This window comes from Manis pentadactyla, chromosome 14 (genome assembly GCF_030020395.1).
Source record: "Manis pentadactyla isolate mManPen7 chromosome 14, mManPen7.hap1, whole genome shotgun sequence".
In the NCBI taxonomy this organism is placed as follows: Eukaryota; Metazoa; Chordata; class Mammalia; order Pholidota; family Manidae; genus Manis; species Manis pentadactyla.
In genome coordinates this window covers 60,108,322-60,126,948 of record NC_080032.1, presented here as the reverse complement: position 1 = coordinate 60,126,948, position 18,627 = coordinate 60,108,322, and the positions used below count along the sequence as shown (strand labels likewise).

Here is an 18,627-nt window from a genome sequence, read left to right as displayed (position 1 = left end):
TTAGAGCAGAAATAAATAAAATTGAGAAGAATAAAACAACAGAAAGAATCACTGAAAGCAGGAGCTGGTTCTTCAAAAAATTAACAAAAGAGATAAACCTCCTAGCCACTTATCAAGAAAAAAAGAGAGTCTACACACATAAACAGAATCAGAAACAAGAATGGAAAAATCACTATGGACACCACAGAAATACAAAGAATTATTAGAGAATACTATGAACAATTATATGCTAGGATAACCTAGAAGAAATGAACAACTTTCTAGAAAAATACAACCTTCCAAGGCTGACCCAGAAAGAAACAGAAAATCTGAATAGACCAATTACCAGCAACGAAACTGAATTGGTAATCAAAAAACTACCTAAGAACAAAAGGCCTGGACCAGATGGCTTCACCACTGAATTTCATCAAACATTTAGTGAAGACCTACTATTCATCCTCCTTAAAGTTTTCCAAAAAGTAGGAGAGGAGGGAATACTTCCGAACTCATTTTATGAGGTCAGCATCACCCTAATGCCAAACCAGGCAAAGACACCACAAAAAAAGAAAACTACAGACCAATATCCCTGATGAACTTACATGCAAAAATACTCAACAAAATCTGAGCAAACCGAATTAAAAAATACATCAAAAAGATCATGCATCATGATCAAGTAGGATTTAGTCCAGGGATGCAAGGATGGTGCAATATTAGAAAATCCATCAACACCATCCACCACATCAACAAAAAGGACAAAAACGAAATGACCATCTCCATAGACGCTGAAAAGGCATTTGACAAAATTCAACATTCATTCATGATAAAGACTCTCAACAAAATGGGGATAGAGGGCAAGTACTTCAACATAATAAAGTCCACAGATGACAAACAGCCAACATCATACTTAACAGCAAGAAGCTGAAAGCCTTTCCTTTAAGATCGGAAACAAGACAAAGATGCCACTATCTCCACTTTTATTTAACATAGTTCTGGAGGTCCTTGCCAAGGCAATCAGACAACACAAAGAAACAGAATGCATCCAGATTGGTAAAGAAGAATTAAAACTGTCACTGTTTGCAGATGACACGATATTGTACATAAAAACCACTAAATATCCACTTCAAAACTAGATTTAATACCTGTATTCAGCAAAGTTGCAGGATACAAAATTAATACACAGAAATCTTTTGCATTCCTATATACTAATGATGAACTACCAGAAAGAGAAATCAGAAAAATAATTCTATTCACAATTCCATCAAAAAGAATAAAATACCTAGGAATAAATCTAACCAAAGAAGTGAAAGACCTATACTCTGAAAACTATAAGACAATCATGAGAAAAATTTAAGAAGATACCAATAAATGGAAACACATCCTGTGCTCATGGATAAGAAGAATTTATATTGTCAAAATGGCCATCCTGACTAAATCAATCTACAGATTCAATGCAATTCCTATCAAAATACCAACAGCATTCTTCAACAAACTAGAGCAAATAGTTCTAAAATCCATATGGAACCACAACAGCTGAATAGCCAAAGCAATCCTGAGAAGGAAGAATAAAGCTGGGGGGATTATGCTCCCTGACTTCAGGCTCTACTACAAAGCCACAGTAATCAAGACAATCTGGTACTGGCACAAGAACACACCCATAGACCAATGGAAGAGAATAGAGAGCCCAGATACAAACCCAAGCACATATGGTCAATTAATATATGATAAAGCAGCCATGGATATTCAGTGGGGAAATGACAGCCTCTTCAACTGGTGTTGGCAAAACTGGACAGCTACATGCAAGAGAATGAAACTGGATTATTGTCTATCCCCATACACAAAAGTAAACTCGAAATGGATCAAAGACCTGAATGTAAGTGATGAAACCATAAAACACTTTGAAGACAACATAGGCAAAAATCTACTGAATATAAACATGAGCAAATTTTTCCTGAACTCATCTTCTCAAGCAAGGGAAACAAAAGCAAAAATGAAGTACATTAAACTAAAAAGCTTCTGTAGAGCAAAGGAAACCAAGAACAGAACAAAAAGGCACCCTATAGTATGGGAGAATATACTTGTAAACAACATATCCAACAGGGGGTTAACCAACAGTTAGGATGGCTAGTATCAAAAAGACTAAGGTAAGAATAATAAATGTTGGCGAGGATGCAGAGAAAGGGGAACCCTCTTATACTGCTGGTGGGAATGTAAATTGGTGCAACCAATGTGGAAAGCAGTATGGAGGTTCCTCAAAAAACTCAAAATAGAAATACCATTTGACCCAGGAATTCCACTCCTAGGAATTTGACAAAAGAAAACAACTTTTCAGATTCAAAAAGACATATGCACCCCTATGTTTACTGCAGCACAATTTATAACAGCCAAGATGTGGAAGCAACCTAAGTGTCCATCAGTAGATGAATGGATAAAGAAGATGTGGTACATATACACAATGGAATACTATTCAGCCATAAGAAACAAATCCTACCATTTGCAACAACATGGATGGAGCTGGAGGATATTATGCTCAGTGATATAAGCCAGGTGGAGAAAGACAATTACCTAATGATTTCCCTCATTTGTGCAGTATAACAACGAAGCAAAACTGAAGCAACAAAACAGCAACAGACTCACTGACTCCAAGAAGGGACTAGCGGTTACCAAAAGAGGAGGGGTGGGGGAGGACAGGTGGGGAGGGAGGGAGATGAGGATTGAGAGGTATTATGCTTGGTACACATAGTGTGGGGGGATCACAGGGAAGACAGTGTAGCACAGAGAAGGCAAATAGTGACTCTGTAGCATCTTACTACTGATGGGCAGTTACTGCAATGGGGTATGGGGAGACACGATAATGTGGGTGAATGTAATAACCATATTTTTTCATGTGAAACCTTCATAAGAGTGTATATGAATAATACCATAATAAAAAAAATTGTCAGGATGTAAGTAGGGGCACACATTGAGGCAGTTCTTAAGATGAGGGTTTTCGATGAGGATAATGTGTTAAGTTTAGGAAAGATTTAGGACGTACATTAGCTTATTAAAAGCTTAGCAAAGTCGAGAGACCAGGAGCCAAGATGGCGGCGTGAGTAGAGCAGCGGAAATCTCCTCCCAAAACCACATATATCTTTGAAAATATAACAAAGACAACTCTTCCTAGAATAAAGACCAGAGGACACAGGACAACATCCAGACCACATCCACACCTGTGAGAACCCAGTGCCTCGTAAAGGGGGTAAGATACAAGCCCCGGCCCGGCGGGACCCGAGCGCCCCTCCCCCCAGCTCCCAGCGGGAGAAGAGTAGGCAGAGCGGGAGGGAGACGGAGCCCAGGACTGCTGAACACCCAGCCCCAGCCATCCGGGCCAGAGTGCAGGGCGCTCGATACTAGGAAAACAGGGCAGCAAGAACAGTGAGCGGGCACTGGAGGCTGGGCGCCGGAGGACATAAGAAAAGCGAGCGGCCATTTTTTTTGTTTTGTTTTGTTTTGGCGAGCGCTTTTTGGAAGTCTTAAAGGGATAGGGACCCCAATACTAGGGAAACAGGGCAGCAAGACCAGTGTGCAGATGCCTGAGGCTATCGCCAGAGAATAAAGAAAAACGAGTGGTTATTTTTTTATTTTATTTTTTTATTTTTTTAATTCAAAAAAAAAATTTTTTTTTTTTTTTTTTTGTGGTCGTTTCCTTTTGGTGGGTACTTTTTGGAAGTCTTAAAGGGGCAGGGCGGGACACTTAATCCAGAGGGAGAGAATCTGGGGATCTCTGGGCACCCTAATCCCCTGGGCTGCAGGGAGCTCGGAGGCCCCTTACGAAGATAAATAGCCTCCAGGCCGCTCCCTGTCCAACGCGACTCCATCATTTTGGAGCAGAAGCCGAGCCAGGCCACGCCCAAAGCAACAGCAGAGATAAACTCCATAGCAGCTGGGCAGGAAGCAGAAGCCCTGTCTGCGCACAGCTACCCAGCACAAGCCACAAGACGTCGCTGTTCTCCCAGGAGAGGAGGGCCACAAACCAAAAAGAAGGGAAGTTCTTCCAGCCATCACTCGTCCAGCTCTGGAAACTATTCCAATCACCATGAAAAGGCAAAACTACAGGCAGACAAAGATCACAGAGACAACACCAGAGAAGGAGACAGACCTAACCAGTCTTCCTGACAAAGAATTCAAAATAAGAATCATAAACATGCTGACAGAGATGCAGAGAAATACGCAAGAGAAATGGGATGAAGTCCGGAGGGAGATCACAGATGCCAGAAAGGAGATTACAGAAATGAAACAAACTCTGGAAGGGTTTATAAGCAGAATGGATAGAATGCAAGAGGCCATTGGTGGAATTGAAATCAGAGAACAGGAATGCATAGAAGCTGACATAGAGAGAGACAAAAGGATCTCCAGGAATGAAACAATATTAAGAGAACTGTGTGACCAATCCAAAAGGAACAATATCCGTATTATAGGGGTTCCAGAAGAAGAAGAGAGAGGAAAAGGGCTGGAAAGTATCTTGGAAGAAATAATTGCTGAAAACTTCCCCAAACTGGGGGAGGAAATAATCGAACAGACCACAGAAATACACAGAACCCCCAACAGAAAGGATCCAAGGAGGACAACACCAAGACACATAATAATTAAAATGGCAAAGATCAAGGACAAGGAAAGAGTTTTAAAGGCAGCTAGAGAGAAAAAGGTCACCTATAAAGGAAAACCCATCAGGCTAACATCAGACTTCTCGACAGAAACCCTACAGGCCAGAAGAGAATGGCATGATATATTAAATGCAATGAAACAGAAGGGCCTTGAACCAAGGATACTGTATCTAGCACGACTGTCATTCAAATATGATGGTGGGATTAAACAATTCCCAGACAAACAAAAGCTGAGGGAATTTGCTTCCCACAAACCACCTCAACAGGACATCTTACAGGGACTGCTTTAGATGGGAGCACTCCTAGAAAGAGCAGAGCACAAAACACCCAACATATGAAGAATCGAGGAGGAGGAATAAGAAGGGAGAGAAGAAAAGAATCTCAAGACAGTGTATATAACAGCTCAATAAGCAAACTAAGTTAGGCAGTAAGATACTAAAGAGGCTAACCTTGAACCCTTGGTAACCATTAATTTAAAGCCTGCAATGGCAATAAGTACATATCTTTCAATAGTCACCCTAAATGTTAATGGACTGAATGCACCAATCAAAAGACACAGAGTAATAGAATGGATAAAAAAGCAAGACCCATCTATATGCTGCTTACAAGAAACTCACCTCAAACGCAAAGACATGTACAGACTAAAAGTCAAGGGACGGAAAAACATATTTAAGGCAAACAACAGCGAGAAGAAAGGAGGGGTTGCAGTACTAATATCAGACAAAATAGACTTCAAAACAAAGAAAGTAAAAAGAGGTAAAGAAGGACACTACATAATGATAATGGGCTCAGTGCAACAAGAGGATATAACCATTCTAAATATATATGCACCCAACACAGGAGCACCAGCATATGTGAAACAAATACTAACAGAACTAAAGGGGGAAATAGACTGCAATGCATTCATTCTAGGAGACTTCAACACACCACTCACCCCAAAGGATAGATCCACCGGGCAGAAAATAAGTAAGGACATGGAAGCACTGAACAACACAGTAGAGCAGATGTACCTAATAGACATCTACAGAACACTACATCCAAAAGCAACAGGATACACATTCTTCTCAAGTGCACATGGAACATTCTCCAGAATAGACCAAATACTAGGCCACAAAAAGAGCCCCAGTAAATAACAAAAGACTGAAATCCTACCAACCAACTTTTCAGACCACAAAGGCATAAAACTAGAAATAAACTGTACAAAGAAAGCAAAAAGGCTCACAAACACATGGAGGCTTAACAACATGCTCCTAAATAATCAATGGATCAATGACCAAATCAAAATGGAGATCCAGCAACATATGGAAACAAATGACAACAACAACACTAAGCCCCAACTTCTGTGGGACACAGCAAAAGCAGTCTTAAGAGGAAAGTATATAGCAATCCAAGCATATTTAAAAAAGGAAGAACAAGCCCAAATGAATGGTCTAATGTCACAATTATCGAAATTGGAAAAAGAAGAACAGATGAGGCCTAAGGTCAGCAGAAGGAGGGACATAATAAAGATCAGAGAAGAAATAAATAAAATTGAGAGGAACAAAACAATAGCAAAAATCAATGAAACCAAGAGCTGGTTCTTCGAGAAAATAAACAAAATAGATAAGCCTCTAGCCAGACTTATTAAGAGGAAAAGAGAGTCAACACACATCAACAGAATCAGAAACGAGAAAGGAAAAATCACGACGGAACCCACAGAAATACAAAGAATTACTAGAGAGTACTACAAAAACCTATATGCTAACAAGCTGGGAAACCTAGGAGAAATGGACAACTTCCTAGAAAAATACAACCTTCCAAGACTGACCCAGAAAGAAACAGAAAATCTAAACAGACCAATTACCAGCAACGAAATTGAAGCGGTAATCAAAAAACTACCAAAGAACAAAACCCCCAGGCCAGATGGATTTACCTCGGAATTTTATCAGACATACTGGGAAGACATAATGCCCATTCTCCTTAAAGTTTTCCAAAAAATAGAGGAGAAGGGGATACTCCCAAACTCATCTAACATCACCCTAATACCAAAACCAGGCAAAGACCCCACCAAAAAAGAAAACTACAGACCAATATCCCTGATGAACGTAGATGCAAAAATACTCAACAAAACTTTAGCAAACCGAATTCAAAAATACATCAAAAGGATTGTACACCATGATCAAGTGGGATTCATCCCGGGGATGCAAGGATGGTACAACATTCGAAAGTCCATCAACATCATCCACCACATCAACAAAAAGAAAGACAAAAACCACATGATCATCTCCATAGATGCTGAAAAAGCATTTGACAAAATTCAACATCCATTCATGATAAAAACTCTCAGCAAAATGGGAATAGAGGGCAAGAACCTCAACATAATAAAGGCCATCTATGATAAACCCACAGCCAACATTATACTGAACAGCGAAGCTGAAAGCATTTCCTCTGAGATGGGCAACTAGACAGGGATGCCCACTCTCCCCACTGTTATTTAACATAGTACTGGAGGTCCTAGCCACGGCAATCAGACAAAACAAAAAAATACAAGGAATCCAGATTGGTAAAGAAGAAATCAAACTGTCACTATTTGCAGATGACATGATACTGTACATAAAAAACCCTAAAGACTCCATCCCAAAACTACTAGAACTGATATTGGAATACAGCAAAGTTGCAGGATACAAAATCAACACACAGAAATCTGTGGCTTTCCTATACACTAACAATGAACCAACAGAAAGAGAAATCAGGAAAACAACTCCATTCAAAATTGCATAAAAAAAAAAATACTTAGGAATAAACCTAACCGAAGAAGTAAAAGACTTATACTCTGAAAACTACAAGTCACTCTTAAGAGAAATTAAAGGGGACACTAACAGATGGAAACTCATCCCATGCTCGTGGCTAGGAAGAATTAATATCGTCAAAATGGCCATCCTGCCCAAAGCAATATACAGATTTGATGCAATCCCTATGAAACTACCAGCAACATTCTTCAATGAACTGGAACAAATAATTCAAAAATTCATATGGAAACACGAAAGACCCCGAATAGCCAAACCAATCCTGAGAAAGAAGAATAAAGTAGGGGGGATCTCACTCCCCAACTTCAAGCTCTATTATAAAGCCATAGTAATCAAGACAATTTGGTACTGGCACAAGAACAGAGCCACAGACCAATGGAACAGACTAGACAATCCAGACATTAACCCAGACATATATGGTCAATTAATATTTGATAAAGGAGCCATGGACATACAATGGTGAAATGACAGTCTCTTCAACAGATGGTGCTGGCAAAACTGGACAGCTACATGTAGGAGAATGAAACTGGACCATTGTCTAACCCCATATACAAAAGTAAACTCAAAATGGATCAAAGACCTGAATGTAAGTCATGAAACCGTTAAACTCTTGGAAGAAAACATAGGCAAAAACCTCTTAGACATAAACATGAGTGACCTCTTCATGACCATATCTCCCCGGGCAAGGAAAACATCAGCAAAAATGAACAAGTGGGACTATATTAAGCTGAAAAGCTTCTGTACAGCAAAAGACACCATCAATAGAACAAAAAGGAACCCTACAGTATGGGAGAATATATTTGAAAATGACACATCCGATAAAGGCTTGACGTCCAGAATATATAAAGAGCTCACACGCCTCAACAAACAAAAAAACAAATAACCCAATTAAAAAATGGGCAGAGGAACTAAACAGACGGTTTTCCAAAGAAGAAATACAGATGGCCAGCAGACACATGAAAAGATGCTCCACATCGCTAATTATCAGAGAAATGCAAATTAAAACTACAATGAGGTATCACCTCACACCAGTAAGGATGGCTGCCATCCAAAAGACAGACAACAACAAATGTTGGCGAGGCTGTGGAGAAAGGGGAACCCTCCTACACTGCTTGTGGGAATGTAAATTAGTTCAACCATTGTGGAAAGCAGTATGGAAGTACATCAAAATGCTCAAAACAGACTTACCATTTGACCCAGGAATTGCACTCCTAGGAATTTACCCTAAGAATGCAGCAGTCAAGTATGAGAAAGACCAATGCACCCCTATGTTTATCGCAGAACTATTTACAATAGCTGAGAATTGGAAGCAACCTAAATGTCCATCAATAGATGAATGGATAAAGAAGATGTGGTACATATACACAATGGAATACTACTCAGCCATAAGAAAAAAACAAATCCTACCATTTGCAGCAACATGGATGGAGCTGGAGGGTATTATGCTCAGTGAAACAAGCCAAGCGGAGAAAGAGAAATACCAAATGATTTCACTCATCTGTGGCATATAAGAACAAAGGAAAAACTGAAGGAACAAAAAAGCAGCAGAATCACAGAACTCAAGAATGGACTAACAGGTACCAAAGGGAAAGGGACTGGGGAGGATGGGTGGGTAGGGAGGGATAAGGGGGGAGGAGAAGAAGGGGGGTATTAAGATTAGCATGCATGGGGGTGTGGGAGAAAGGGGAGGGCTGTACAACACAGAGAAAGCAAGTAGTGATTCTACAACATTTGCTATGCTGATGGACAGTGACTGTAAAGGGGTTTATAGGGGGGACCTGGTATAGGGGAGAGCCTAGTAAACATAATATTCGTCATGTAAGTGTAGATTAATGATAACAACAACAACAACAAAAAGGCAGTTCCTGTGTGGAGACCTCCAATGAGTCCTACACAAGGGTATAAAGGGCATATAAAAGTGTAGGCAAAGGGTCTGTTTGTGTTTACACAGAGGATCAAAGCCTAATTTGGGCTACCCCGAAAATGAACTATGATACGATATGAAAAAGAACTTCCAACATCAGCACTCTCAGGAAGACTTATGCCAGAAGATGATCATCAAAAAACCCCAACAAAGATCCATGCACTGCTACAGCTGTAGATGCACTCATCCCACCAGTTCCTGGACTTGCCATGGGAATGAAGAGGGAGATATCTAAGCTGGCCTGTGCATACAGTAAAACAACAAATTTGACTGGATCTATACTATTGGAACTCAACCAAGAATTAGGAGAAGTGCAAATTGTAGCGCTCCAAAATCTTACAACTATAGACTATTTACTGTTAAAAGAACATATGGGATGTGAACAGTCCCCAGGAATGGGTTGTTTTAATTTGTCTGATTTCTCTCAGACTGTTCAAGTTCAGTTGGACAATATCCACCATATCATAGATAAGTTTTCACAAATGCCTAAGGTGCCTAACTGGTTTTCTTGGTTTCACTGGAGATGGCTGGTAATTACAGGTATGCTTTGATTATGTAACTATACTCCCATTATGTTAATGTGTGTGCACAATTTAATTAGTAGTTTAAAACCTATACATGCTGAAGTTACTCTACAAGTAGATATGTCAAAGAAATAATCAATCTTCCCATGTTTTCTTCCGCCTGCTACTTCTATAGCTTTTCTTCTTCCTTCCTAATTACAACCCTTAAATAGAATTCGTGCCTCATATCAAATTTACCAAGTATCATAATTCTTCCAAGTGGTAAAGATACCTCAAGACAAATGCTGGGCATAGAAGCCACAGGGCATAAATATGCAAAGAAGTAAAAAGCTAACCTTTTCAAACAATAAGGCTTCTCTCTCACTTCCCAACTTTACATTTCCCTATATGGCCCCGGAAGATGACTGGTTAGCCAGAGACGGGTAAGATTCCTCAAGGGAGGAACAACCTAAGACAGGCAGAGTCGCAGGGGGGCCATCAGGTGAGAAATTGGGGATCAACAGAGGTGAGGCTTAGAACCTCACCCCCCCTGTTCTGAGAGAAATCTTCTGCATACGTGGATGTTTTATTGCCCTGGTCTAGCTTGGATTAACACATAGTCTACAGGCACACACCTGATCATCTACATTTGCTCTCTTACAATACTAAACTATGTTTTCTACCTTTATCTTGTATCTACCTACCACTTCAGCATTTTATTAAAAATAATAATAATAAAGAGAGAAATGTGGTATCCACAGATAAATCAAGTATAAAAATCAAATGAGTATTCATATTTGAACTGACTGTTTATAGTTCAAAATGCATGAGCAAAACCAAAAGTTTCTGTGATGACTGCCCTTGTACTGTTCACCATGTAACTTATTCACTATGTAAGAATTTATTCACCATGTAAGAACTTGTTTGTTATGCTTCAGAAGATTGGAGACTGACGAAAATTAGGCTTGGGGTGGATTAATGATTGTGCATTGAGCATTGACTCCCCTATACAGAATTTTATTGTTGTTAACAACCATTTGATCAATAAATATGAGAGATGCCCTCACAACAACAACAACAAAAAAAGTACACACTTCCCGGGATATAATGTATAGCATAAGGAATATAGTCAAAATATTGTAACAACTTGGTATGGTGATAGCTGGTACGTAAATTATCATGTATATAAATGTTGAATCACTGTGTTGTACACCTGAAACTAATGTAATGTAATACTGTGTGTCACCTACCCTTCAATAAAAAAAAAAAAAAAAAAAGTTAGCAAAGTCTTGCAATTAAGAACAAATTTTACTTCTCTTTAACTGAGCAAAACACCTTTTCATTGCATTAGTGCAACCAGTAACATCTCCCCAAATTATTTTTTCTTTGTTCTGCAGTTTCCAAAACTTCGATTTGTATATATGATCTTAATAACCACATTATATTGTACAAAAGATACCTATCCTTGAGATTGTACTTAGCTATGAATTATTCTAAACTTTGGAATTCTTACTGCTTTCAGTGTCATGCAAGAAGTCTTAGAACTAATACCAAAGATATATTGGTCATTAAAAGTTCTGGAAACACCATTTTGAAAATATCTCTTTCTGTCTCTTCCCACCCACCCTCTGGTTGTCTGTAGATTTCCTCTGTGAATTGTTAATGAATTTTAGAGGTTTTACACACAAACTTTTGAACCTGAAGAATTGTTCTTTTCTTGGAAGACCAATAAGAAAAAGATACAAATATAGTTATTTGAACTGCTTTAAAACAATGTGATAAATACTGATGGGGTCAGTGAATAAACACACATTTCATATCCCATGTATGAATATAGCTGGATTTAAATACTACTTGTCACAGGGTATTAAAATACTGGGTGTTCTGAGATACCCACTTTGACACACAAAGTAAAACATTCAAATTTTATATCTCAGTAAGGAAGATGGTAATTAACACTATTTTAATGGGAGTTCAAATAGTTTAGAGAAAAAATAAAAAGGGAAGGATTTTAATGAAAAAAACAACTGTTTATTAATTTAATGTAAAGAAGATTCTTAGGAATGTAAAAGAAAATCCATTGTAAAATTTTCTGAATTTCCTTTATAACTCTAAAAATAGAATGGTCAGTAGTATATAGTTATATGGAATCTTTAGTTGAATAGCTTTTAACTCTGATAATACCTATGTGTAGAGTTGTGTGGTAGAAAGGCAAGAATATTCAAATTTTCTGATTGTAGAAGTAATAAATGTACATTTTGAAAGTTTGGAGAAGCATAAAAAAGAAATTACCACTCACTCATAATTACAGTGTTTGACAATATTATCTGTTATATTTGGTAGGTATTTTCTTCCTGTCTTTTTGTGGAATTGAGTTATTGATAAATAAATCTTCCAACTTTTACCTGGGCTATTATTTTATCAATACTTCCATATTTTCCATATTACTTAACTAATTAAAGATTTACTAAAAACTCTTTCTAATGCTCATTTTAAGAGTTACACAATATTCTATTACAATTTATTTAACATGTCTCCTACATTGGTTTATTCAGGTTGATTTCTATTTGAATCAACTTAAAACTTCAGTTTTATCAATAATATTGTGATGTGTATAAATCTTTTTTTCTTTAAAAAATTTTTACTTTGGGATAGATTCTAAAAATGAGATTGAGTCAAATGTTTCAACACTTTAACAATGTGCCATATGTATTACAAATATTTTGTTATAAATCTTTAAAAAATTTACATTCGCTATTGAAATATATTAGAATCTTCATATTACTCATTTGTGAATTTCTTGTTCATATCATCTCATTCACCTCTTGGGCTCTGTGTTTTTATGATTGTCTATGAAGTTTTTCATATTAACACTTTAATTTGCATATTGAATAAAAACATTGGCAAATTTTTAAAAAACCTTAAGTCTATCACATCTTCAACAAGGTATTTAAGCTCCCAGTACTTCCTTACATGTAAAATAAAGAGGATCAGATAAGATAATGGATGTTAAGAAAATGCTTTCAGACTGGAAAACGCTACCTAAAGTAGGCTATCTTCAATCTAACTTCCAAACCAAAAACAAACTGTAGTTTGCTAAGTGTATCTCTCTCAACTGTTGGTAACACTTTACGACATTCCATTATGGACAAGCAAGAACACTGAGTTAAATGCCCAGTTAGAACCCAGGTCTCTATTTTTAGCAGATATGTGACCTCGGGTAAATTTCCACTTCTCTGATCCTTAATTTCTTCATATGCAGAATGGGCTAAATACTGACCCTGTCAATCCTTTCCCCTCTCCCCTTCAGGATTATGGTGAGGATCAAATTAGATCATGGATACAGAAACACTGTACAAATTCCAAACTGCTATCTATGCAAGCACAGAATACCAATGTGGATTCTCCCTCCCACCCATCCGTTCCTATTTAGCCATTACCTTGATTCTTTTTTTAAACCACTGTATTTTCCCCTGCCTAACCTTTTAATAGCGGGAGTCTGGGCTAAGAAAGTTGTTCTAAACAGGTGGCTTTCAGTATCCCCCTTTCTTTTTAGCAGAAATGGTCTTCTTTTATTTACCACCTCCCACCAAATTATGCAATATTTACATAAAGTCTCAGTAAAGACAACAACATAACAGAGTTATGTGAGCTTAACAGAAAAGTAGAACAGGGAGAGTTCTACCCACTCAGCCATCCCCTTGTCAGCATTTGTGGTGGCCCCAAGAAACCTGGGCATTTTTAAGCAGTTTTAAAACCACTGTTTGAGTATGCTTTAAATCCATACATACCTCCATGATATGCAGGAATCTGTCTTCAGAGGGTGGATGTGTGGCCTGCAATATCCGCCATATGTGTTGAGTCTCATCCAGAGATACTTCCAAGAGATCTCCAACCATCATAAGCTCTTCCAGCTGGGCTTTAGCACCAGGAGACAACTCCAGCACCGGAGGTTCCAAACTTCGGGGCACCAAAGGGCTCTTCCGAGGTTGTTTCCTCGGGGTGCTTGAACCTTTCCAAAAATATTAAAACAAAAAAACGGTAACTACAGAAAAAAATTAAATGTTTTATAAGTAAATATTTAGGGGAATAATCCCTCCTACCCAATACTTGAGATATACTTACTGCATCAATACAAAAGTGAAAATTAAATAAAAAAAAAATACAGAACAAAAAGATCTAAGACTGTAATGCCCAGTCTAAAAAATTGGTTTAGAATAAACTCTGATTCCTTATTGATTCTTTATCCTATTCCTTAGAGGGGAAAGAATCTCCTATCCCATTCTCTCTCCATTTTAGAGAGTACCAAAAGATTAAACATGTGGCTGTCCAGTAATAAATAAATGTTATCTTCCCAATGAACAGACAACATACTGTTCCCTAAACTCCTGGATTTTACTACAGAGTAACAACCTACATTTTCCAAACATGTGACCTAAAACAATGTGAACATAAGATAAATCATCTGCCAAGGAAAGGAAGAAGTTTCTAACCTTATTAAAGCTTTATAAAACCAGAATGAATATTCTTAACAACAAACAAGTTCCTCAACAACTCGTAATGAAAACATAGAGGCTACACAACTACCTATCAGGGATTTTACATAACCGAGTGATGGGACCAGGTGGCCTCTAAAGTTCTTCTAATAAGGATTCAGTAATTCTGACAGAAAATGCAAATAGGGACTGGCTTTGCCTAACTTAAATTGTATTTTCAGAATCTATTAGAATCGCATAGCCAGGATTTGTATTTAAGACAAATTAAGTCTTGATTAATACAGTATTTTTTTCTCACTGGTTTCAAGCTTATCTTCTCCACATCATTTTAAAGGGTAATACCTTGAGAACAACTCTTAGAAGCAGAAGAGTAAGCATGTTCTGCACAGAATGAAGGCGCTGTCCACATGTGAGTGACCACCTCCTCAGACTTGATGGGAATCTCTTCATCACAAAAGAGATTGGGTTCCAGACTGCTGGAGGACTTCACACTGGCTGTATCCTGAAGCAGCAGCAAAGAAGGGTGCTCAGAATTAGAACCATTTAAATTATCCTATGACAAGGATCTAAATTAAGGCGGTCAGGTTAAAGCATGTAACGTAACATACTAAAAATAGGACCCTAAAATTAAAAACAGTTGACCCTTGAACAACCTGGGGGTTAGGACTGTCAACCTCCTGACATATTTGAGTCTGGTATCACTTCTGATTACCTAAAGACTTAATTACTAATAGCCTACTGTTGACCAAATACCCTACCAATAACATAAACAGTTGAATGACAAATATTTTGTATGGAATATGTATGTGTGTGTGTGCCTAAGTTTTGATAAATTTTAACTCTTCATAACAGAGTTCTGTATATTTCATGGTAGTAAACTATAAAATAGACTAGTACCTATATATATTTCATGCAGTCATATCATAGCTTTTTAAAAATTTCTTGGATATATCTGGACTACGCTGCTCACCTTAAAGTTCTTCAAACTGTCACAAATAGCCAAAAAATGTTCCAATATATGTACTGAAAAATATCTGTATATAAGTGGATCACAAAGTACAAACCTCTTCTTCAAGGGTAAACTGCCAGGGATAATAAGCCTGTAAGAAAATTACTATTAAGTCTACAACTCATAAAAACTCAAGTTAAGGAATCTTTACCCTTAAAAAAAAATGGACGTAGGAGGAGAAAAAAGGTTTAGATGTGACATCTTAAGGATACAAATCATTTAATCCCCTCTAAAGGTTTTCAAACCTAGAAGCTTACCAATTGCACTCATTTCTCACAATGAAGAGCCTGACTGACAATATGCAAATTATACAATACTGACAGTCTAATTAGGTTTCAGATGATTATCCTGTGTAGTTAGTTTCTGTAAGTTCACATGTACAGCTTTAATGGTCAGATTGCATTAGGAAGAACAGAAATCACAGTAGGTCAACAAGGAGAATTAGGTGAACTGCTTAAATGTGTATTAAAGGCATGAAAAGGCAAAAAGGAAACTCCAAGGTAACACAAAGATAACTGCAAGAAGGAGCTGCCTTCCCTACAGCGTGAGGAGCAGTCAGGTTATTAGGATCTAAAAGTTCGAGGAAGGAGCCCTACAGAGCTGGGGACCCAGATTTCTGATGGGAGACACTGGCCAGTTAGTTCTGCTAATTAGTTTTCTACTGGAACACAATGTGGTTGGATTCAGGGGTGTGAAAGGAACAACTAGAATCTAGAACAAGTTGCTGCAAGGGTTAAAAAAAAAAGCATGCAGGTCAGATGAAGAAGACAGGAATGGAAAATAAGCATTAAGATCAAGCCCCTTTTCACTGTTCACGCCTTTATATTTTCTGTAATGATCTCTATTGGCAGAAGGCAGGCAATAGGAAAAAGACAAATGAGTAGAAAAGGGTTTGGCAAATAACAGCCTATAGAGCCAAACCCAGCTGCCAGCCTGTTTTTCTATGGTATGAAGTAAGAATAGATTTTACATTTTTAAAGAGTTGTTAAAAATATATACATGTGGGGGCGGAGCCAAGATGGCGGTGTGAGTATGACAGTGGGAATCTCCTCCCAAAAACATATATATTTTTGAAAATACAAAATACAACTAATCCTAAAAGAGAGACCAGAAGACACAGGACAACAGCCAGACTACATTCACACCTGCGAGAACCCAGCACCTGGTGAAAGGGGTAAGATACAAGCTGCACCCAGCGGGACCCGAGGCTCCTCACCCCAGCTCCCAGTGGGAGGAGAGGAGTCGGAGCCGGGAGGGAGAGGGAGCCCAGGACTGCTAAACACCCAGCCCCAGCCATCTGCACCAGAGTGCAGACACAGTGCATGCGTGGGGTCCTGGATACCAGGGAAACAGGACAGCAAGACCTTTGAGTGGGTCCCGACAAAGAAAAGCGAGTGCTTTTTGAAAGTCTTAAAGGGACGGGGACCCCACTGCTGGACGGAAGCATCCCGGGTCACAGTCCAGCAGCTGGAAATTCCAGGGAACTCCAGGCACACTAACTCCCTGGGCAACAGCTCTGAGACCCCTCACGGAGGTAAACAGCCAAACAGACCCCGTCCATTACCCCTCCCGGGCCCCGCCATAGCAGAGAAGTGGCCTGAGGCTGGCCACACCCACAGCAAGGGAGCTTCCTCCATACCCGCCGGGCAAGATACAGAGACATAGTCTACACGCAATTGCCTAACACAAGCCACTAGGGGTCGCAGTTGTCCCAGTAAAGAAAGGCCAGGAGGAAGTGGAAAGTCTTGGCTCTCCCAGCTGACAGACGAGTCAATAGCTCACCATTGCACCTATCAACATGAAAAGGCAAAATTTGATCCAGACAAGGCTAAACCAGACAGCTTCAACATCTTCTACATCTACCCCTGATAAGGAACCTGGGGAGACAGATTTAACCAGTCTTCCTGAAAAAAAAGAATTCAAAACAAAAGTCATAACCATGCTGATGGACTTGCAGAGAAATATGGAAGAACTAAGGAGGGAGAATACAGAAATAAAACAAGCTCTGGAAGGACTTCAAAACAGAATGGACGAGATGCAAGAGACCATTAATGGACTAGAAAACAGAGAACAGGAACGCAGAGAAGCTGATGCAGAGAGAGATAAAAGGATCTCCAGGAATGAAAGAATTTTAAGAGAACTGTGTGACCAACAGAAATGGAACAATATCGGCATTATAGAGGTACCAGGAGAAGAAGGGATAGAAAGTGTCTTTGAAGAAATAATTGCTGAAAACTTCCCCAAAGTGGGGGAGGAAATGGCCTCTCACACCACAGAGGTATACAGAACTCCCATGACAAGGGATCCAAGGAGGGCAACACCAAGACACATAATAATTAAAATGGCAAGACCAAAGACAAGGACAAAGTATTAAAGGCAGCCAGAGAGAAAAAAAAGGTCACCTACAAAGGAAAACCCGTCAGGCTATCATCAGACTTCTCAACAGAAACCCTACAGGCCAGAAGAGAATGGCATGACATACTTAATGCAATGAAACAGAAGGGCCTCGAACCAAGACTACTGTATGCAGCATGACTGTCATTAAAATATGAAGGAGGGATTAAACAATTCCCAGACAAGCAAAAGTTGAGGGAATTTGCCTCCCAAAAACCACCTCTACAGGGCATCTTACAGGGACTGCTCTAGATGGGAGCACTCTTAAAAAGAGCACAGAACAAAACAACCAACATATGAAGAAGGGAGGAGGAATAAGGGAGAGAAATAAAGAATCATCAGACCGTGTTTATAATAGCTCAATAAGCGAGTTATGTTAGACAGTAAGGTAGTAAACAAGCTAACCTTGAACCTTTGGTAACCACAAACTTAAAGCCTGCAATGGTAGTAAGTTCATACCTTTCAATAATCACCCTAAATGTAAATGGACTGAATGCACCAATCAAAAGACACAGAGTAATAGAATGGATAAAAAAGCAAGACCCATCCATATGCTGCTTACAATAGACTCACCTCAAACCCAAAGACATGCACAGACTTAAAGTCAAGGGATGGAAAAAGATATTTCATGCAAACAACAGAGACAAAAAAAGCAGGTGTTGCAATACTAGTATCAGACAAAATAGACTTCAAACTAAAGAAAGTAACAAAAGATAAAGAAGGACATTACATAATGATAAAGGGCTTAGTTCAACAAGACGATATAACCATTATAAATATGTATGCACCCAATACAGGAGCACCAAAATATGTGAAACAAATACTAACAGAACTAAAGGGGGAAATAGAATGCAATGCATTCATTTTGGGAGACTTAAACACACCACTCACTCCAA

At 38.7% G+C, this 18,627-nt stretch overlaps 1 protein-coding gene across 3 annotated transcripts in view; it reads right to left on the bottom strand.

Moving 5' to 3' along the window:
• KDM5A (lysine demethylase 5A) overlaps window positions 1–18,627 on the bottom strand; it is a 144,512-nt gene that overhangs the window by 16,595 nt on the left and 109,290 nt on the right. For 2 of the 3 annotated variants that reach the window (XM_036907765.2, XM_036907775.2), the window contains exons 25-26: window positions 14,671–14,830; window positions 13,624–13,844 (exon numbers count right to left, since the gene is read on the bottom strand). In XM_036907765.2, the coding sequence (XP_036763660.2) occupies window positions 13,624–13,844; window positions 14,671–14,830 (381 nt within the window). Of the gene's footprint in view, window positions 1–13,623; window positions 13,845–14,670; window positions 14,831–18,627 lie in introns of those variants that run through there. The other variant, XR_008993890.1, reaches the window with a different exon arrangement.